Source organism: Monodon monoceros, unplaced genomic scaffold (assembly GCF_005190385.1).
Source record: "Monodon monoceros isolate NGI ecotype Baffin Bay Population unplaced genomic scaffold, NGI_Narwhal_1 Super_Scaffold_1, whole genome shotgun sequence".
Lineage (NCBI taxonomy): Eukaryota > Metazoa > Chordata > Mammalia > Artiodactyla > Monodontidae > Monodon > Monodon monoceros.
This window is the reverse complement of record NW_021703765.1, coordinates 26,573,845-26,597,171: the sequence shown is the minus strand read 5'-3', so window position 1 is coordinate 26,597,171 and position 23,327 is coordinate 26,573,845. Positions and strand designations below refer to the sequence as shown.

The window sequence follows — 23,327 nt, the reverse complement described above, 5'->3', positions numbered from 1 at the left end:
CCAAACCCAGACAAAGATATCACAAAAAACAAAAGTTACAGGCCAATATTACTGATGAATATAGATGCAAAAGTTCTCAACAAAATATTAGCAAACCAAATCTAACAATACATTAAAAGGATCATACACCATGATCAAGTGGGATTTATCACAGGGATGCAAGGATTTTTCAATATATGCAAATCAATCAATGTGATACACCACATCAATAAACTGAAGAATAAAAACTATATGATCATTTCAATAGATGCAAAGAAAGATAAAAAGCTTTTGAGTGGATAAATTCAGCATCCATTTATGATAAAAACTCTCCAGAAAGTGGGCATAGAGTGAACATACCTCAATATAATAAAGGCCATATATGACAAAACCACAGCTAACACCATACTCAATGGTGAAAAGCTAAAAGCATTTCCTCTTAGATCAGGAACAAGACAAAGATGCCCACTCTGGCCACTTCTATTCAAAATAGTATTGGAAGTCCTAGCCAGAGCAATCAGATAAGAAAAAGAAATGAAAGGAATCCAAATTTGAAAAGAAGAAGTAAAACTGTCATTGCTTGCAGATGACATGATACTATACATAGAAAATCCTAAAGATGCAACCAGAAAACTACTAGATCTTATCAATGAACTTGGTAATGTTGCAGGATACAAAATTAATATACAGAAATCTGTTGCATTTCTATATACTAACAATGAACTATCAGAAAGAGAAATTAAGGAAACAATCCCACTTACCATTGCATCAAAAAGAATTAAATACCTAGGAATAAACGTACCTAGTGAGACAAAAGACCTGTATGCAGAAAACTATAAGACACTGATGAAAGAAATTAAAGATGATACAAACAGATGGAGAGATATACCATGTTCTTCAATTGGAAGAATCAATATTATGAAAATGACTCTACTACCCAAAGCAATCTACAGATTCAATGCAATCCCTATCAAATTACCTATGGCATTACCGATGCAGGGGACACGGGTTCATGCTCCATTCCGGGAAGATCCCACATGCCACAGAGTGGCTAGGCCCATAAGCCATAGCCGCTGAGCTTGTGCGTCCGGAGCCTGTGCTCCGCAATGGGAGAGGCCACAACAGTGAGAGGCCCGTGTACCACAACAAAAACAAAAAATTTAAAAAAAGACCCCGAGTAGCCAAAGCAGTCTTGAGGGGAAAAAACTGAGCTGGAGGAATCAGACTCCATGATTTCAGACTACATTACAAAGCTACAGTAATCAAGTCAATATGGTACTGGCACAAAAACAGAAATATAGATCAATGGAACAGGATAGAAAGCCCAGAGATAAACCCACACACCTATGGTCAACTAACCTATGACAAAGGAGGCAAGGCTATAAAATGGAGAAAAGACAGTCTCTTCAATAAGTGGTGCTGGGGAAACTGGACAGCTACATGTAAAAGAATGAAATTGGAACACTCCCTAACACCATACACAAAAATAAACTCAAAATGGATTAGAGACCTAAATATAAGACTGGACACTATAAAACTCTTAGAGGAAAACATAGGAAGAGCACTCTTTGACGTAAATCACAGCAATATCTTTTTTGATCCACCTCCTAGAGTAATGGAAATAAAATCAAACAAACAAAAAACAAAACAAAACAAAAAAAGTGAAGAACCATTCAAATGAGAAGCTACTATGTGTATGTACATCTATAAGTTATGCATATATGTATATGTGTTATCATATATACATATGCATAGATATAACGTGTGTGCATGTGTGTGTATACAGTCCTCCTGCTCCTCCTCAAGCCCTGTTGTGATGTGTGGATGGACAACAGCTCTTCCTGCACCATCTGCCCACACTTGGCCCTGATTTACGTCTTTCTGGTCCTGAGGCACTGGGGCCTGACACAGGGCAACAGGAGAGGGTCCCACCGGGCTTCCAGCTGCTGCTGCCCCATCTGTCTCTTTGGAAACTCCTTTCCCAGATCTCCTACTCTCTCTTGCCTGCTTCCAACCACCCTGGGCCTTGTCCGCCCCACCCCCCCACATCAATCAGCCCTCTAATTAGCCCTTGAGCCAAGCTCTGCTGCCTCCTTTGGCCTCTGAGGCTGGGCTGGGAGGCTCACTGGCCAGCCTCTCATGGAGCAGAGTCACATCTTGTCACAATAGGTCCTTGACAGAGGACTTGTGTCAGCATCCTGGCCCATGATCATGGGCAGAGACTCAGTAGGACTTTGCAAGCATCTGATTTTGAAGTCTTTGGAGACCTGAAGACTCCTGGCTTTGAGCTCAGCCATGAACAGGAAAGCTGATAACTCCAATGAGGGGAGAAACCAAAGTCCAAAGATAGGCTATATTTTCACTTGTTCAGACACTTTAGCTTAGGCACTCAGCTCTTCAGAAAGTGTGAACGATAGATTAAAATCTAAACCTGTTCTTTGAGAGCAAGGAGCTCACACTACCAGAGGATGGGCATCCCACAAGCATTTCCTGAGTGTACCATGTCTTGTAAAAATAACAAGGGAAAACAGGTGTATTTTATATTAAGTAATTAGATAACCATGGTCTTGAAGTCCTGTGTGCTAGATGTTGAAGAAGAAAAAAAATGAAAAAAGATGGCCTCTGCTTTTGGGGAGTATCATAAAATGGGGCAGACAGGCTAAAAAAAAAAAAAAAAGGTTTGCAGCACCATAGATGGACCTAGAAAATATTATACTTAGTGAAGTCAGACAGATACTATGATATCACTTATATGTGGAATCTAAAAAATAATATAAATGAATCTGTATACAAAACAAAAACAAACTCACAGACATAGAAAACAAATTTATGGTTACCAAAGGGGAGAGGGAGGGTGGGAGTGACAAATGGGGAGTATGGTATTAACAGGCACAAACTAATATACATAAAATAGATAAGAAACAAGGATTTACTGATAGCACAGGGAATTATATCAATACCTTGTAATAACCTATATTGGAATATAATCTGAAAACAATAACTGAATCACCATGCTGTACACCTGAAACTAACACAATATTATAAATTAACTACACTTCAATTTTTAAATATTTTTTAAAAAAATTTAAAAACTGTGCTGGCTTAAAATTATTTCTGTCTTTTCATATCATTATGAAACCAATCACAGGTGTTCAGAAAACAAAATGCCCGTAGAAAGATAAAGCAAAAATTTTAATCCCAAAGACACAAAGAAATATTCTAATATTCATTTGGTTAGCCTAAATAATAAATATTAGATTGAAAAAAGGAGAATATGTCAAACCAGGGAGATAAGAGCTCTTATAAGGAAAGCAAAGGCTGCTAAGAAAGGGGCGCAAAGGAGGGGCTGTAAACTATGGTTGAGGTAATAAGACCCACACAGACACAGACAAAAATAGTGTTATGATAGAGGGTAAAATGTATGATTCAATTAAGCAAGCACTTATGATGCACTGGTATGCAGACATTGTGAAAATCAATCTGAAATACAATAAAAAATCCAAATGTCATCAAAGACTCAGGTCTTTTCTATCCTTCCACTTTGTTCTCCACATGTTGGCTTTTCATGCTAGTAGTTAGGGCCTTATAATCACAAAGTGGCTACCACAGCTCCAGACATCACATCCTAATACTAGGAAAAAAAGAGATGAGGGTTAAAGACTTTCTCTTCACCAGTTTTTCTCTTTTTATCCAGGAATCAAAAACTTTCCCAGAAGTCCCTCAGCAGACTTTCTGTTGTGTTTCATTTGTCAGAAATGGGCTATGAGGCAAAAGCAGAGGGAGGAGAAAGGATGATAAATATCTAGTAAAGTAGTTTAGAATTGCCATGGGCTAGGCATATTGTCAACTGAAAAAAAAATGGGATTCTATTGGCAGAATACTAACATTCATCTGGTCCAGCCCTCCTTCCGGGTACATGAAAGACTAGTCTCCTGCCTTCTTGAAGTTACGTGTGGCCAGATGACAGTTCTTGCCAATGAAGTGAAGAATTTAATTTCTAGAACTTGGGTCTCTGTTCCTCTGTATCGGGAAACCCTGAAGCCTAGTGTTGAGGTGTAGGTATCATAAGACGGTTGACTCTGTCAACCTCATCTCTGAGTGATGTCTATGCCAGGCGGAGTACCCCACCACCAGCTCACAGTGGTCAATAGGGTAGAGTGAGCGGGAAGTAAACATTCGTTGCTTTAAGCCCCTGAGATGCAGGGACTATTAGTTACCACATATAACCTAGCTCATCTTTGAGGCAGGATTGATGCAGAAATTGATACTAGAAGAGGGGAGCTTCCTTTAAAAAAAAAATTAATCCTAATAGTATGTGCCATTGGCTTAGCAGTTTGGTGGTAAATAGGCTGAAAAACTGATATTGGAGACTGGAAAGATGGTCAGTTATTAACGGTGATAACTTGGTAGACAGATCATATACCTAATATACTTGTTGCTCTAGGAAAAGAGGTTTTAAAAAATTAGAGCATTAGTAGAGTGTGTGTTCATTGTCAAGGTCAAGGTATTACTAGGAAGATATGAACTCAGGAAAGAACTGGCCAGATTACAAGCAGAAGTGAAAGGAAATGAGAAAGTCCCAATGCAGGTCTTTGCAGGGTTGGAGAGGACAGCTTCTCACTTCTCACTCCAAAGAGCAAAAGATAAGGATGAGAGAACTTTTAAAAATAAAGTTATTCAATTGTTCACTTATATCAGTATAGACTCATATTTATTCTACTCTATGGATTATAACCTAATACTATTGTTATTTATTTTGTTCAAATTTATTTTAGCTTTGGACATTAAGAGTTCCTTCAATTTGTCCCCATCCTTTATTTTAGCACTTCCTTAGTTTCTGGTACTACCAGATGACCCAGACACATCTTGTATTTCCCCTGCCCTGGAATCAACTGCTTCTCTCAAGGATCCCTGATTCCTTATATTGGAGAGTTTTATTTAGAAACCAAGATACGGACACTAGGTGTGCCTGTTGATTCAGGGGTATCATGGTGTCTAGACCGCTACTATCCCAGGCACACACACACATTCATTTTTATCTATCTATCTGTATATATACATTTTAAACCAAGATTTCGTACTGATACCTCCAATTCCAATCCAATGTTATAAGATTCATTCTAGCATTCCCCCTTTCTTAATTATAACTTTTTTCTCCAGCAGAGAGAAATCTGGCTCTCATTATCTACATTAAATCTACTTATTTGTTCAATCTTAGTGTACACATAAGTAGTTTCAGAATCTCTAACCCATATCGCTATGGGAAATTTACTAACTGGAGTACAGTATCTATGTAGAGTTCTTTGTCTTTAACCTTATTGAGTCAAAACTGTTTTCCAAAGTAATTTAAGCTAGTTCTTTATTCTCTCCAGCGGGTTAGGTTATTCTTCTGTAACATATTTAGATGCCTTTTTGTGACTTATATTCCATTTTGGGTTCTGCCCCCATATCCTCATTGACTTTTTAAATTACATACAGTAAAATTCATTCTTTGCAGTGTATAATTCTATGCATTTTGTCAAATGCATAGAGTCACGTGTTCACCACCACAGTCACTATACAAAACGGTTCCATCATCATGAAATCCCCCCATGCAGTTCCATTGTAGTCAACCACTTCCTGAACCCCTACCCTTGGCAACCACTGATCTGTTTTCCATTCCTATAGTTTTGCCTATTCCAGAATATCATATAAATGGAATCACTCAATATGTACCCTTTTGAGTCTGTCTTCTTTCACTTAGCAAAATGCATTTAATCCATCCATGCTGTTGTGTGAATCGGTAGTTTGTTCCTTGTTACCTCTGAGTAGCACTCTCTTGTATGCATGTGCAATACTTTATCATTCACTGATTGAAGGACATCTGGTTGTTTATAGTTTGGGGTGAGTATGAATACAGGTGCTATAAACGTTTTCACACAGGCTTTTTGTAAACATAAATTTTCATCCCATTTGGGTGAATACCTAGTAGTGGAATTGCTGGGTCATATGGTAAGTGTATTTTTAACCTTTTAAGAAACTGACAAACTGCCAAAGTGGCCTTACCATTTTGCATTCCCACCAGTGAAGTATAAGTGTCCAGCTGTTCTTCTGATCATCAGCATCTGGTATTGTCAGTTTTGTTTATTTTAGTCATCCTAAAAGACGTGTAGTGCTGACTCATTATGAATTTAATTTGCATTTCCCTAATGACTAATGATGTTGAGCATAACCTCATGTGCTTACTGGCCATGTGTGTATCTTCTTTGGTGAAGTATCCGTTCAAATCTTCTCATTTGGGGTTGATGATGATCATTGTCACGATCATGATCATTATGATTATCATCTTCTTATTGTTGACCTTTTTTTTCAGTACGCGGGCCTCTCACTGTTGTGGCCTGTCCCGTTGCCGAGCAACAGGCTCCGGATGCACAGGCTCAGCGGCCACGGCTCACGGGCACAGCCGCTCCGTGGCATGTGGGATCTTCCCGGACCGGGGCACGAACCCGTGTCCCCTGCATTGGCAAGCGGACTCTCAACCACTGCGCCACCAGGGAAGCCCTATTGTTGACCTTTGAGAGTTCTCTGTGCATTCTGGCTATAGAGCCTCTGTTAGAGATGTGCTTTCCAAATATTTTCTCCTAGTCTGTAGCTTATCTTTTCATCCCCTTGACAGTGTCTTTTGGAGAGCAAATGTTTTTAATTTTAACAAAATCCAATTTATCAATTTTTTTAACATATCCTTTTGGTGTTGCACCTAAATACTCTTTGCCTAACCCAAAGTTACAGAGACTTTTTTCTATGTTTCCTCATGGAAATTTTACAGTTTTACATTTAGATCTATGATGTATTTTTAGTTAATTTTTGTATAAGGTGTGAGCTATGGGTCAAGGTTCTATTTACGTGTGTATGTATGTATGCGGACATACAACTGTTCCAACAGCATTTGCTGAAAAGACTATCCTCTCTCCATTAAATTACCTTATCACTTTTGTCAAAAATCAGTTGCCTATTTATTTTTCTGGACTCTCTACCCTGTTTCATTGATCTTTGTAGCTATCATTACACCAGTACCACATTATCTTAATTTCTACAGTTTTATATTTGGTCTTGAACTCAGATAATGATAGTCCTTATAACTTGTTCTCTTTTTCAAAACAAAACCTTGGCTATTCTAGTTCCTTTGTCTTTCCATATAAATTTTAGAATCTGCTTATAGAGATCTACCAAAAAGAGCCCATTGATATTTTGATTAAGATTGTGTTGAATTTATAGATTAATTTGGGGAGAATTGACCTGACTTCTTAACAATAATGAAACTTTTGAACAATGAACACAGTATATCTCTCCACGTATTTAAGTCTTGTTTGAAACACTCTGATCAGTGTGTCATAGTTTTCAGCATACAGATCTGGCATGTGTTTGTTTTTTTTAGGTTTTTATGTAAGTACTTGTTGGGGGTTCTTTTATGTTATTGTATATGATTCTGGAATTTTTAAATTTAAAATTCCAACTATTCATTGTTACTATATATAAGTACAATTGATTTCAGTATATTGGCCTTTTATACTGTGACCTTTCTAATCTCACTTATTAGTTTGGGGAGGGGTTTTTTGGTCCACTTTTAAAAATTTTCTATGTAAGTAACCATGTTTTTTGCTAATAGAGACAGTTTATTTCTTCCTTTCCAACTTGTGTATCTTTTATTTCTTTTTCTTGTCTTATTAGACTGACTAGGACTTGTAGTATAAGGTTGAGCAGGAGTGCTTAAAAGACATGCTTGCCTTCTTCCAGTCTCAGGGGGAAAGCATTCAGTCTTTCACTATTAAGTATGATGTTAGCTATAGTTCTTTTGTAGATGCTCTTTATCAGGTTAGGGAACTTTCCTTCTATTCTTAGTTTGCTGAAAGTTATCATGAATTAGTGTCGAATTTTGTCAAAAGCTTTTTCTGCATTTATTGAAATAATCATATGATTTTTCCTCTTTAGTCTGTTACTTTAGTGAATAACATTGATTGATTTTTCAAAGTTGAACAAGTCTTGCATTCCTAAAATAAACCACACTTGGTTGTGATGTATTATCCCTTTTGTATATCGCTGAGTTCAATTTGCTAACACTTTTGTTTTAGAATTGTTTGTGCATGAGGGATATCGATCTGTAGTTTTTGTTTCTTGTAGTGTCTTTTTCTGGCATTAGAGTAATACTGACCTCATAAAATGAGTTGGGAAATGTGTGCTCCTCTTCCATTTTCTGAAAGAGATTATGAATTGGGATTAGCTCTTTGTTAAATATTGGTAGAATTCACCAAACCATCTGCGCCTAGAGTTTTCTTTGTTGGAAGGTTTTAAACTATGAATCTAATTAGCTTGATATAGTATTATTCAGATTATCTATTTCTTCTAAAGTAAGTTTTGATAGTTCATGTATTTCAAGGAATTGGTTCATTTCATCCAAGTTGTTGAATTTACAGGCATAGAATTATTCATAATATCCTCTTGTTTTGTTTTTTTTTTTAACATCTGTGAATTCTCTAGTAAGGTCCCTTTTTCATTCCTGAATTAACTAAACAGTACTTTCAACAGCTCAAATTAAAATAATTTTGAACCCGTATCATGTGCCAGGAGCTATGTTAGACACTGCCCCAGATATATGGAAGAAGGGCTTCCAGGAAGGGTTTACAGTCCAGTTGAGTACTGTGTATTTACACCTCGGCTCTCGGCCTCAAGCCTACATTTCTACACTGCTCTAGGTGCTGAGGCTGGGACTCTGCAAACCACATTTCTCAGACACACTTGCTAGCTGATGGAAGGCACTGGAGAGAGGTTAGAAGATGGGAGGAGGGCTTCCAGTTCCTGTTAGTATTGCTCCAGCGCCTTGCAAAATCTCTAGGTCCAGCCTTCAGCTTCTTTTGGCAATCCAACCTGCGGAACCCCCTCAGAGGTATAGCATCAGCCAGCCATGTCTCTGCCGCTCCTCAGCCTGTAGTCTGAGCATCAGGCACACGGTGCCCCCTTCATCCATCTGACCAGCAGCTGTGCAGGGGCCCTGCTTCTAAGCTCCGACTGCTCAGTAACCTCACCTCTTCCCTTCTCCCCACCCGGCCCCCCCAACCTTAGGAGTGGTAGCTACTTCCTGTAGTTACTAATATCTGGGCTATGTCAGAATCTCCTATTTTCTCTTTCATCCTTCAATTTTCTGTATTACCAGCTACCTATATCCAGTCCCCCTCCATGTTCAGCACTTCGCAGGAGTTTCATTTTTCTGGCTGGATCCTTACGTTAAGGAAACAAGAGGTACACAGGAAGTGACAAGTGGCCATGGAAGGGGAACATATCGGGTGGTCAGAGGTTAGCCAAGAGAGTCAAAGAGGAAGGCAAAGGAGAGACTCTCACAAAGGCCCCACTCCCCACAGGAGCCTCTCGTTTCAATCCCTGCTACCATCTGTATGCCTGGCCTCCATCTAAAACCTTGGCCTAAGCATAGATGTGCCTCTTTCCTATGGCTCCTCTCAGCATAGGGAAATAGGCTGGCCTTTTCTTATTGAGACTGTATTATCAAAAAATACAAACAGCTAAAAATGAATTATATTCATCAATTCTAGGATGTACTTGTTTTTACACTTTAACATTTCTGAGATCAGGATACATATTGCACTCAGTGGCATCTTATAAAAAGCTAGAAATTTTTTTCTCTCTTAGTGGTATATAAAACAAAGGTGCATCTTTCAATGACATTTTAGAGTTTATGGAATAAATTATTCTGCAAAGTTTAGTCTTCTGGAGTTACAGCAAATATCTGTGGCAGAGATAGGTAACTATCCATCAACATCTGTTCCCTCTTCCCTGGTAATAAAATTTTAACTTGACCATATGGTTACCTAGTAGTGACCACATTTCCAGGCCTCCCTTGCAGTAGGTGTGGTTGTATGACTAAGTTTGGGCCAATGGGATGTGAGTGGATGTGATGTGTACAATCTTTGGATCCTGGATAAAGAAAAGACGAGCCTTAGACAAGACTTAGAGTTTCTATCTTTCCCCTTCACACAAGCTAGACCTTGAACAAGCCAGCTTCAACCTTGAAGGCATTAACAACCCCCTGGGGGAAAGGCTAGCGGAGTGATGATATGAAGGGACCTAGATCCCTGAATGACCATGAGAAGTAAGGCCACCTGCCAGTATAAACAGCTCACCTTGGGACTGATACATGGGAGAGAAGTCACCTTCTATTTTTTTTTTAATCCATTATATTTGGGAATTGCTTTTTTTCCCCAGTAGATTAACCTTTATCTGAACTAAAACACCTCCTCCTACTCAAGGATTGGCTCATCCTTGCCAGCCCCCAACCTGGCCACTTTTTTGTTCAGTTTCCCGATCTCCTTGCAACAGATAACTGAGATTCTGCCCCTGTAGCAGGATATTTTAATCTGGCATTTTGATGTTCTGAGCATTTTGACATGCTTATCTGGGTTGATTTGCTTAATAATTTTACTATTTCCCATTTACGCTGCTTGGTAATGTAACCATTGTCAATAATGATTACATTTTGGAGACGATTTTTTCCTTCCATCAATAATCACCACTTCAAAACCTATATGGCCACAGTAAAACAGCTTCACCAGGATGAAAACCCATCCTGGCACACTAAACATGTGGGAAGGGAAAGAGAGAGGGAAGGAAAGATAGAAGGAGGGAGGGAGAGGGGAGGAGGGAGAGAGGGAGTGAAGGAAGCAAAAGAACAGCAGATTTTTCAAAGGGACAGCGGCCACAGGAAAGGGTCCTGCATCTTCCCTGTCCACTTCTCTGTTTCCCGTCCTGGAGAATCATCCGAGCGGTTCCTCTCTTGGTTTTCCACATGACTAAACCCCACGGGTCTCATCTAATCATACTTAGAGCCGCCTGGCTGCCTCTCCGCAGTTCCTCCATCGTCCGCAGAGCCCGGCAGGCGTGCAGACCTGGGCACACCACCCACCCCCTCTCACCTTCCTTCCTCCACACCCACGCCAAGCAGGGGTCTCACCAGTGGCCTGGCTAAGTGCGGGGCTGCCTGGTGGCTCCATACCTCACAGCATGGAAGGTTCCTTCCAACTCCTGGCCTCCTTGATGTGCATCATCCTGATGGGTGAGTCTCCCACTCTGCTCTCTGGTGCATTTTCAGAACAGAATAGATTCTCACAAAATTTTAGGTACGGTCTTCTCTCCCTGCGCTCAGGGCAGCTGGGTTGCCAGGGCCTCCAGGCCTGTGGGGAAGGGAGAGCTGCACTTTGGGAGGCTGTGGTGACAGAAGCCAGAAGTTCAAGTCCAGGCTTTGCCTTGGGCTCCTGGTGACTTGAGGCAGTGTCTGGACTCCTCTGGGCCTCAGTGTCTCTACCTGTACAAAGGCCTCCCGCCCAGGCCTTTGCTGTGAGGATCCAGGGGCATAACGGGCCAGCTCTGGGGAGGACAGCGCAGGCTCTGACAGACTGGGGGTGGTGTTGTCATCCAAGTGCTTTGCTTCTTAACGGGCACAGCCCCGGGAAAGAGGGGAGAGCACATGGCTGTTTGGGGTAAGGGTGGGGTGACTTCACTTGGGGAATAGGGCAAGTGATTGAGGGCACCCTGACCGCCCAGCAGGAACCCCAAGAAGTGAGTGGGAGCCCTTTGCTGCAGGCTTAAGTATCAATGTCACTTCACTTAAGGTCACTTAGCTCAAGGAGTCAGTGTCCCTGGGAACAGTATTTCTCAAAAGGTGGTCATGGACCATCTGCATCAGAATCCCTGGAGTGGCGTGCATTTGTTAACACGTTCTGGGACTTCCCTGGTGGTCTAGTGGTTAAGACTTTGCCTTCCAATGCAGGGAGTGCGGGTTCGATGCCTGGTCGGGGAGCTAAGACCCCACATGCCTCGCGGGGAAAAAACCAAAACTTAAAACAGAAGCAGTATTGTAACAAATTCAATAAAGACTTTAAAAATGGTCCACATCAAGAAAAAAAAAAAAAAGCAGGTTCTTCAGCTCCACCCCAGATCTGCAGAATCAGAATATGTCAGGAGCAGGGCCCAGGAATCTGCATGTTCAACCATCTTGGGTGATTCTGATGCACGCTGCAGTTGAGGGCCACTGGGATGATGACAGACAACCCTCATGAGCCCCTCTGTCCAGGCCCCAATCCGCTCCTCGACCCCGCTCAGCCTGAGACATCCTCATGACTGTGTTCCTGGACTTGGCATCCAGGCCTCCATGTGCACAGCCATTGGCCATCACGTGCCACATGGTGACAGCACTGACATCATGGTGCTCCAAGCTGTTAGTCAGTCTTCCTTGGGTGGGGTCCTATCTCCACGACTGGATTATAAACTCCCACTTCTCAGGCCTTTGATCCTTCCTCTCTAGCATTCAACACAGAGTAGAGTTCTGTTCGGGATTGAATACTAACAGCAAGTGCCTACACAGCTCTTATTAAGTGCTGGGCATTTAATTAGTAATTCACGTAAGCATCATAATCCTATGAGAAAGGAACTATTATATTCCCTTTTCACAGATGAGAAAACTGAGGCACGAAGAGGTTCAGTGGGCGGTGCAGGGTGAAACTGGGATTTGAACTTGGGGGTATGTGGCTCAAGACGGGAACACGCCACCACCTCCTGACCCCATACTGCCCACTGTCCCACCCACAGAGCCCTGTGGTGGGGGCTGATAGGGGAGGGGTTTCCTTTTCCCAAGTTGACTTAGCTCAGCCATCTTTCTGGATGATTTCGGGTGGGGTCCCACGTAGAGGGTGGGGCTGGAAGAGGTGACCCTGCCCACACCTGGGGCAGACAGGAGAACAGGCCCGACAAGGCTGTAAATCCTGGCTCTGCTATTTCCTAACTCTGTGGCCCTGAGCAGGTTACCTAGCTTCTCTGAGCCTCGGTAAATGCGGGTCCCCATCACCTCGTGGCTGCTTGAAGGAGAATTAGATCATGGGTGGAAGGCCCCCAGCACAGTCCTGGCGCTCAGCGGTTGTGCAGTAAATGGTAATGAAACGTTGCTCAAGTCACATAACTTCAAGGGACACTAGGTTTGGGGGTTTTTTGTTTTGGTTTGGTTTATTTCTCCTGCTAAGAGTCAGCAGCTATGAATCAGTGAAAGACAAAAAAAAACTTACAGGAAGCATGAGCAGTCACATGTTCAAGTACAAAACCCAGACCACACAAATGCTCCAGCTGCATGTCACGACTCCCCGGGGAGGTGGGGCACACGTGGGAGCTATGCAGCTGGGTCGGCGAGGGGACCCCTCTTCTCGTGGCCGGCAGCTGCTTCACCGCTGAGACCAAGAGCTCTTAAACTAGGGTGAGCAGCGTCCCTCTTCCTGAAATCCCTCTGCAGCCTCTCCATGTGGCAGCGGGCCTGGAAGCGGCCGGAGCCCAAGGGGCCTGAGAGCAAGGTGGCCACAGGTCACAGTCCCATCCCTGTCACACCTCTGAGCACAGGGCCCAGGGCTGGCCTTTGGCAAAAGTGAAGTGGAGGAATTCATCCAGGAAACCCCCCTCTTCCACTTTCCATGACTTCTCCCTCACACAGGCGTCCCCCCTGCCCAGCACCCTGGGGCAGCCCCTCATCTCCCAGGGGCCCTCACACTCTCTTTTGTCTTTCCTTTCTGTCTCCCCCCAGATCTGCTTTTAGAAAGCGGGAGGTGAGGGGTGGTGGGAAGAGCAGTAGTCTGGGAACTCTGGCCACTTAGTGACCTTGGTCCCCACATCTCTGATGAGCTGGCGCAGCAATCACAGCAGCTGTCATCCTCAAGGACTGTCGTGCCCGGCTTTTAACGCCCAGCTCATTTACTCTTCGCCACAACCCTGCAAAGTGGGGGCCCTTTTCCCTGTTTCAGGGAGGCTCGGCGAGGTCAGGGCACTTCTGGGTGTCACAGGCTGGATGTGAACTGGAGTCTCCTGAGTGCCAGCCCAGCCCTTGCCATCGCCTACACCTACGTGCAGTGGGTGGTGAGCCCGGGGCAAAGCTTGGGGCTCAGAGGAACTTACTTGGCTAGCTCTGAACCACTGCAAAAAAACAAACTGAGGAGGCAAGACAATTCACAGCAGTCACCCAAGGACATGGGGCGCTTATCTGGGACACGGGGAAAGGTCAGGGACTGCTGCCGTGGGCCCAAAAGGAAATGGAGGCTGAATGAGCCGGGACACTTCTGCCCCTGCTGGCTCCTGCGGCCAGCAGCTGGGACCCAGAAGTCCTACCCGGGAGGAGGAGGGGTGCAGGGAGCTAGAGCACGGCAGGGACAGGTGGAATCAGAACTCCCAAGAGCAGCGCACTGCACAGACACTGCCCCGGGGCAGGCTCCACCCTTGGCTCTGCATCTCTGTCAGCCCAGGCGACAGGGGCCAGCTCCACAACCAAGTGGCCGGAGAGGCAAGGGTTAAAGGGGAAACAGGACAACCGGAGGGCAGAAGGGGAACAATCAGGCCTTTCACTGACTTGCGTCTCCCAGCTCCCTGGAGCCTGTGGGGTCTGCTTCACACCGATGGATGGAATTCCTGGTTCCGCTTCCTCCTCTCCCCTCTGGTCTCTGCCCCATTCTCACTTTTTCTCCCCCTGATAACCTGTCTGGACTATATGCAGGCCCAGAAGGAAGAATTACTGAGAGCAAACTGAGGTGCGGGAGGGAATCGGGTGAAAGGCAACTGCCCAGCTCGAGCCACACACCTAACTGGGGAGGTCCGGTGGCCAAGGTGAACATCTGTCTTTGCCCCAAAACACCCTCTCCTGACCCTTCAGGCGCCGCAATGCCCAAGAAGCCACCCCTGGAGTCATTCGCTGAGAACACCCCTACTAACATGTCCAGGTATCCCCAAGGAGGGTAGCCCCTTACAGACAGCTGGCCTCATCAGACTGGCTGCCCGTCAGCTGATAATGCCAGCCCTCCTAGGGGGTGGGGAGCAGATCTCTGAGGGGCTCCACCTCTGAGGGCCACAAGTCTAGCCCTCCACGAGGCATCGTCTGTCCGTGGTGAGCACCTGCCTGGCATCATCCTTCTCCCCCTCAATGTCCATGCTTGTTTCCTCCAGAAACCTGTCACAAAAATCCCACCCCAGCAGACCTAATTCTTGTTAAAGCACCACTCTCTGAGGACACCCCCATTGGCCATTATCCCATCACAGCCGCCACCACTGGCTTGCTTTCCTATCTGTGGTCCATGGACAGCGACGGCCGCATGCTCAGGTACAAAATCATAAACAGTTTTCTCGCTAGTTAACATAAATGCCATCACACAGAACGCACTGCACATGAGCTACAGAGAGGCTCCCATGCACATCCCTGCCTCCTTCCTCACCAAGGAACTGGTGGGAACCTGGTTTAGCTGCAGGCAAAACCAAGGCCTCTATTTCTGATCCATCCAGATGCCACTTCTGCCCATCCAGGTTCTGCAGATGTTTCTACTGCCGAGTTCTCGTCCCACCCTGACACCACTGGCACAGGGCTTTGGGATAATAGGTCCAGGGTGAGTTAACTACCCCTCAGTTGACTCGTGATTATGATTACGTGGAAGCTGGTACCCAGTGCTACAGCCCCAGCCCTGCCTCAATGTGCATCATCACCACAGGGGGCATGAGGGAGCAATGTGGAGAGTTTAGTAAACAGCTGCACAGGACCATCAAGAGTGGATGCCTCTTTCTGCGTAGCTGAGTTTTCTCAACAGCCAATGGCTTACTTTAAGTACCTAAAAGCCTTTCAGTTAATTTTATATTGACATATTTCTCAAATGCTTGCCAGGCTTCCTTGTCATTTTTATCCAAATATCATTTTTGGACACAGACTTTTAGATTTGAAATTCTCCTTAGTAAGCATCTAGAGACATCATTTGACAGACGAGCCCACTGAGGCCAGAGAGCTATGCGGACTCACCTATGGTCACAAAGTCAGGGCCAGTCTAGCCAGGGCTACAACCCCAGACAGACGCCTGAGACCCCATGCGAGGGGCATGCCTCTCATGGCAATGAACCTTTCCAAGGTGACTCAGGTCATCCCCGCGAGCAATGTTTCACTAGCCTGCTGCAGTGTCATGATGCCTCAAGGCCCTCTGCACTTACCCCTCCTCTAAAGGGTCCCTTTTGCGCTGTACTTTTATCATTTCTGTCCTGATCGTCACATTATTTTTACTGAAACTGCCTCCCTGACTGAATGCTGATTATATCACCCCTTGCTGCTTTCAATGGACTACAAACAGAAGACACTTTCTAGCTTTTCAACCTGTATTTCCCAAATCTGGGAAGCTACTTAAACAAACTCGTTAGAATCATGTATAAATGAAAAACAAACAATGGCTGGGCAATGGATGGGCTGTAAACACACTGAGGTAGCCACTGATTGTCACCATAGCTGCATCCCCAACACTCAGCGCAGTATCGAGCACAAGACAGACCCTCAACAAACATCTATTGAGTGAATAAGTACATGAATCAATGACTAGCTTTCAGGTGAGTTAAGGGCAAGGCCTGCGCTATTGCATGACGTGTGGTCTAAGGTGCCAAGTTGAGCCACGGATGGTGCAGTTTCCGGCATCAATTTCCTGACCCCCCCACCCCCACCCCGTATGGCCTTGAGCTGTCCGTCCAGAGCCCTTCTCCTTCCCCAGCACTGGTTAGCACCACCCCCATGCTCCCTCCTGGTCCCACTCTCTTTGCACGGCCAGTGAAGGAGGGAACTAACATCACTGAGCATTTGCTGAGTGTCAGCACTGTCCGGTTGACCTTCACGTGTGACTTCATTCCATCCTCAATCCTCAGTCCTATGAGGAAAGTACTATGTACCCCATTTTGCAGCAGAGGAACCTGAGACCTGGGACATTAAGCAACTCGCCCAAAGATCTCCCTGTAAGTGGATGAGTCTAGAACAGTGCCAGGCACAGACTGGGTGCTTGATACAAGTGAGAATGTCACCCATGTCCAGCCTTACCAAAGCTGGAATGCTCTTCACCGTGCCCAGTGGCCCACCATTGAGAGGAGGAATTTCGGACAAGGGGAAGAATGTGGGCCTCCTGTTGACCCTGGGAGGTTGATAGACATGAAGCAGGAAGAGTAGAGACCCTATCAAAAGGAGCTGTGATTCCAGTTCAGGGGGCTATCCCTGCCCTGTCCTAAGAGACATGCAGGAGCTACCAGAGGGAATAGTAAATGTCCCAGGAGGCTGGGGAGCTTGGATTCCTGCCAAAGCACATGCATTTGCTCCCTGGGTAATTCCTATTGGGACTTCCCACCTTCACCTCAAGTCCCCTGGGTGAACTCAACCAAAGGTCTCTGTGTAAAAGTGAGTCCAGGTGCCCACCTCTTGGAACACCATGCAGCAGACAAACAGGAAACACAAATCTCCCCCTAATGGGGGCCAAGACTGTCACACTTGGTGAAAGGGCCTCTGTGTGCCCTCTCTCCTCCCAGAGCAGAACCCAGCCAGGGAGGGAAGGGCCCTGACCTGTCATTTGTACCACACATCAGATGCTCCCAATCTAGGCTGTCATCCTCGAGCAGCGGAGCCCAGGGACAACCTATTGTCGAAATTCAGCCTCTGTTCACTGATTAAACCTCCCTGGGGGGCTCTGCTCTAGGAGACAGAGTTTTGAGTGAAGTAGAAAGAAATAGCATTATTGCTTTGCCAGGCAAAGGGGGCCACAGTGGGCTAATGCCCTCAAAACTGTGTGTCCCGCCCTGGAGGGGGTAGTGAGGAGTCTAGGAGCAGTGTTCAAGGATCAGCTCATGGACACTCTTCTGACTGGTTGCTGGTGAGGTCATCAGGAGTCAGTATCATCAACCTTCCAGCTGGTCTGGGGTCTCCCTGCTTGTGGGCAGCATAAGTTAACTTCTCCCACCTGGTGGCACTTTCAGTGTCTGCAAAACAGCTCGAAGGACTTGGCTCAGAATACTACCTATGGTCTTTGAGGAAGAACTAGAGGTCCTTGAATTTGTTTCCTGGCTGAAGTATAATTATTTTGTGTTGCTTGACTGTTTTCCTTTCTTTCTGCATTTTCTCACTTTTCTGATTAAATTGATTCTTTGACTACGGTTTTTCTACAGACGAAAGGCAGGCGGAGGACATGGGTGGGGATCTGTTCCGGGAAGACCTCATAGGGTCCTGCTCAGTTACACTCCGAGGGGAAGCCTTGGCTCTGCCTGGTTGGCCAAATGACGTTGCCAAGGTCCTCAGGCTCTCTGAGCCTCAGATCCCCTTTCCGGAAGGGGGGCTAATGACAGCACCCCATGGATTGTTTCGCTTATGGAATAAGATTAGCAATGTCTCCCAGCGAGCCCCCAAAGCACCATGTACTCTGACACCCTTATCCTCTCATGCCCTGCAACCTCTATGCTGATGTCCGTACTTCCATTTTACCCTTTGCCTAGAATGCCTTTAGCCTACTTCAGGGCTTAGCAAATCCCACTCCTTTCTCAAGGCTCTGCTGAGGAGGCAGCTCCTTTCTCATGGGGCTTTCAGTCAACCCCTGCCCACCCACCCTTCCTGCCAGCCCGGGCACCCTCCCTTCTGCTCCCTCTCAGCAATTCAAGTCAACGTCAACTACTATGTGGCAGGCACGGGCTAGGCAACAGCTGCACAAATATGACCCCCACACATGTTCCCTGCCCTCCCAGAGCTTCTGGGTGCCTGGACGAGACATACAGTTGAACAGGCAATGCCCATACAGAGGAAGCACTTCTGCCAGCCCTGGGGCATGGGGAAGGGGTGCCAGACCCAGGCTTAGGGCTCAGTGAAGGCCTCCCGCTGTAGGATGACTCAGCTGAGGCCCGGGGACGACTAGGAGGGAGCTGGTGAGTGAAAGGGGCCAGGAACCATGTTCAGACAGAGGGAACATTGTTCATGTCCCTCATTAGAGCACCTGGCAGGCTTTAGTGTAACTACGGGTTCCCAGATCTGTCACCCTTACTGAGCTGTGAGCTCCAACAGGCTGATAAATTATTCTCTTGCTCTTTGTAGCCCTGGCTCTAATCCCAGTGCCTGGCTTCCAGTGGGGAATGTGTCCGATCAGTGATGGCCAATTGATGAATGCACAACCGTAAACAATCCCTGGGGAGTCAGTGCCTGGCTCCGTGATGCCTGAAAAATGCAGGAGGTCAGAGAAGGCTGAGGTCACAGAGGGTGGGAACGCAGGAAAACTGAGGCAGGGGCTGAGCCTCAAGACTGGGAGATGCTTTCTGCAGCTAGAAGTACTGACTGAACGAGAAAAACCATCAGGAAGGGTTTCTCAAATTTGGAACTAGGCCCTTTGATTATTAACAACTGAACAAATGAGCTCTTACTAGGGAACTATGTCAAGTCCCCCGCTTGGGTTCAAAAGCATACTTCCACTTGTCCAGAAGAAAGGAGATTTGGCTTAGAAGCAGACTGTGTGGAAAAAAAAAAAAAAACACCTTGTGGTTTTATTTCATTGCAAGCGCGGCACGATCCCAAATTGAGGTTTTCTATGAGGCACAGCTCACACAACCCGATTCATACCCCGCTCTACCTGGCCTGGAACACACACCTGGAGCCCCCGGGGTCAGGACACTATACTGCAAGGAAAGTACCAAGTGGGTAGTGAGGATGGAGAGGGGCAGGTGAAGGACTAGGACCTCTGCCAGAGAAGGGAAGGCTTACTGGGTCCAGGATAGCCATGATGGGATCCCGGGAGGGCCGTCACAGGGAAGGAAGGCGAAGGCTCCAAAGAGCGATGGGCCATCACGTGAGGGGCAGGAAACATTGGTTCTGAGCAGAAGGAATGCCTTGACCTGTACATTACTCATAGATGGTATGGGTTCCCTGGAGGATGGTCTGCCAGCTGTGGGCTGTGGAGATTCCTGCCCAAGAAACAAGTGCGGCTACCCCACAGAGCAAAGAACACTGGACTTGGAGTCATGTGATGTGAAGCATATGAAAGAACCTGGTGAATTGCAAAGCCCTTTGGAAATATAGGGGCTGGTATATTATTCCCTGTAAAGATCCCTTTCCTGAACTGTACCTGGGCACTAGAGGCTAAGCCTGTCCCTCCCTTCTGGAGGAGGCTCCCAGGCCCCCTGACCTGATCCTCCCAGCACTGACACCCATCCACCCACCCCGTTCACCCCACCCCCAGAGAAGCACACATCTGCAACAAGACAGGCGGTGACTCTCTAGCCCTCCGTAAGCTGCAGGCAGAGTGCAGCTTCCAGACCTTAGCTCAACCATGCTTCAGAGGCTCACAACATGGGAGGTGAGGAAAGTTGAGCCCAGAGGCACTTGTGCAAAGCAAGGAGGCAACATAACGGTCCACCCCTCCCTCAGCTCCCTGTCTGGGCACTGGCCTTTTGGGAAACCCACTTGGGTTGACTGTAGAGGAATCTCAGCCACCAACTCAACACACCAGCTTCAAAACATACCACCGCCTCCCAAGGCCTCAGTTTCCCCTCTGTCAATGGGAGTGTTGCTGTGCTTGGATAAGCCCCAAGTTTCCATGCCCTAGTGCACTAGAGTGCCACAGTGAGGTCAGGCAATCCTGAGGTTGAACATCAGCTTTGCCTCATCCTAGCTGTGTGACCTCAGGCCTCAAACTCTCTGTGCCTCGGTTTATAACATGTAACCCGGGAATAACTCTGCTTACCTCTAGGATCATTTGTCAGAACTAAAAGAGATACCACCAGGAACTTGCTCAACACAGAGCTGCACAGTAAGTGCCTTTATTATTGTCGCCATCTGGGGCAGGGGTAGGGGGGTGGTCTTGGGACTGTACTGTAACCATGGGATCCCAGGGCTTTTCTGCAGCAGGGCAAGTTTTGATGGGAAAGAGGTTGGGGTCACTGGGCCTGTAAGTGAGGTGGGACCACCCTGAGTGAGGCAAATAGTCCCAGGGAAATGGGGGGAGAGTCCAGGCACCTACAAAGTCACGGCAGTCAAAGTCACAAGAGATGCTTCTCGAGTCCTGGGGTGGTTTTCCAGACTCCCCCCACCCCCGAGGGCAGGGAGGGCGCTTCCCAAGTCCTGAGGTTTCCAGGCCCCCCGAGGGCACGGGCAGGGTTGCCGCATGCCGCCTGCCTCTCGCCCGCCCGCCCGCAGGTGCGCCGGCGCAGCGCTGGTCCATGAAGTTGCCGGCCGAGGTGAGTGCGGCGGCGGGCGAGGCGGCAGTGCTGCCCTGCACCTTCACACACCCGCACCGCCACTACGACGGGCCGCTCACGGCCATCTGGCGCGCGGGCGAGCCATACACGGGCCCGCAGGTGTTCCGGTGCGCGGCGGCGCGGAGCAGCGAGCTCTGCCAGACGGCGCTCAGCCTGCACGGCCGCTTCCGGCTGCTCGGCAACCCGCGCCGCAACGACCTGTCGCTGCGCGTCGAGCGCCTAGCGCTGGCCGACGACGGCCGCTACTTCTGCCGCGTCGAGTTTGCCGGCGACGTCCACGAGCGCTACGAGAGCCGCCACGGCGTCCGGCTCCGCGTGACCGGTGAGCGCGCCGCCCGCCTCCCCGCCGCGTCCGAGGGCTCCCTAGGTGCGGGCTCTGTGCTGGGATGGGAAGGGGTACAACAGGCACACCCCTTTCTCTAGAGCAGGGGGTCTCACACCTGGCGATGGCTACGGGCCACCCGGGAAGTTGTTAAAAAATGCCGCCGAATCCTGGCCCCAGGAAGGGCTGGGGGCGGCCTGGGTTGGGCCTTGTAATGAAGCTCGTAGAGAGTGAATATGCCCGAACAGCTCTCAAACTAGGGGGGAGAAAAACAAGGAACGGTCACCTTAAATATGGCAAGGACTGCAGTGGGCTGTGTGCACAGAGGGGGTGCACAGGAAGCCCACCAAGTGCCCGGCACTTCTCTAGACCCTGTGGTATAAAGATGTGGGAATCAGGATCCTAGAGCCGTGGTTCTCAACCCTGGCTGAGCATTGGAATGACCTAAGGAGCTTTGTAAAAATCCCGGAGCCCCCCTGTGGGGGACCCAGGCGTTCTGGGTTGAGTTTGACCCTGCCAAGAACCTCCCATGTGCCCTTGGGCTGGCTGGGCCGCCTCTCTGAGTGCATTTCAGTTTCTTTGCCCTTGTCTGCCCCAGTCCCACAGTCCCAACAATTCAGTGAATCGTCTCAAGTCTAGGTCCTGGTGAGGCTGTCTGGGAGTGAGAGGTGCCCTTGAAATCACTCCAGCAGACTGCCCCCAGTCGTGTGCTACCACAATAGTAACGGCGTTTAGCGAGCACTTGCCCAGGCACCCCACTTGTCAAATCTTCTCAACAGCCCCGTAATGTAAGTGATCCCCATTTTACATGTGAAGAAACTAAGGCACAGAGCGGCGGAATAACTTGCCTAAGGTCACACCGGTACTGGGACCCAGGCATAGTGGCGCCCGAGTGCCTCTTGCTTCCTCTCCGTATCACCTGCTCCCCCCTGCCTCCCTTCTCCAACGCTCTGGGCCAAGGGGACGGGGAGGCTGCCCCTTGCGCTTGCCTTGCCCTTTGCCTGCCGCTGCTCTGACCGCACTTCGCTTCCTCCCGCTCCTCCTGGGCCGTCGCCCGCAGCCGCCCCACGGATCGTCAACATCTCGGTGCTACCCGGCCCGGCGCACGCCTTCCACGCGCTCTGCACGGCTGAAGGGGAGCCGCCACCCACCCTCGCCTGGTCCGGCCCAGCACTGGGCAACGGCTTGGCCTCTGTGCCGAGCCCAGGTCAAGATCACGGCCATCAGGTGACCGCCGAGCTGCCCGTGCTGGCCCACGACGGCCGCTACACGTGCGCGGCCTCCAACAGCCTGGGCCGCGCCGAAGCCAGTGTCTACTTGTTCCGTTTCCACGGTGCCTCCAGGGCCTCAACAATCGCCCTCCTGCTCGGTGCGCTTGGCCTCAAGGTGCTTCTGCTGCTCGGCGTTCTGGCCGCCCGCGCCGCAGCCCGCCGCCGCCCAGGTGGGTGCGCCCCAGGCCAGGATAGGTGCGAGGGGCGGCCGGGGCTCTCCTCCAGGCTGACCACCTGGCATGACACAAGCAGAAGAACATCACTTATGCACCTGTGCATCATCTCACTTTCCTCTCCCTGCATCAAGCCCAGGAGGTGGGAACCAGCGTGAGCCCATTTTACAATCAGGAAGCTGAAGCCAGAGAGGTTAGGGAACTTACCTCTAGCCTAGAGTCAGAGAGATGTAGACCCAGACGATATAGCTCTGAGCCCACCTCTTTACCAGCACCCCATTAATGACTCATCAGGAAGGGTTCCGACCACACACAGGCTTTCCCAAATAGCACCATTTCATTCGGTCACAACAAGCAACCTGAGCAGCTACTATGTGCTGCAAGGTGCTGGGAAAACAGAGATGAATAGGACACGGTTCCCTGATGGGGGTGTGTGGAGGAGTCAGCAGATAATCGGCATAGGTGCTGGGAAAACAGAGATGAATAGGACACGGTTCCCTGATG

The 23,327-nt window shown here is 47.7% G+C and overlaps 1 protein-coding gene across 1 annotated transcript in view; it reads left to right on the top strand.

The window, feature by feature from the left end:
• Positions 1–11,025: 11,025 nt before the first annotated feature.
• SIGLEC15 (sialic acid binding Ig like lectin 15) overlaps positions 11,026–23,327 on the top strand; it is a 14,642-nt gene continuing 2,340 nt past the window's right edge. The window contains exons 1-4 of the mRNA XM_029234021.1: positions 11,026–11,077; positions 20,550–20,609; positions 20,996–21,379; positions 22,440–22,820. Coding sequence (XP_029089854.1) covers positions 11,026–11,077; positions 20,550–20,609; positions 20,996–21,379; positions 22,440–22,820 — 877 coding nt within the window. The remainder of the gene's footprint in view (positions 11,078–20,549; positions 20,610–20,995; positions 21,380–22,439; positions 22,821–23,327) is intronic.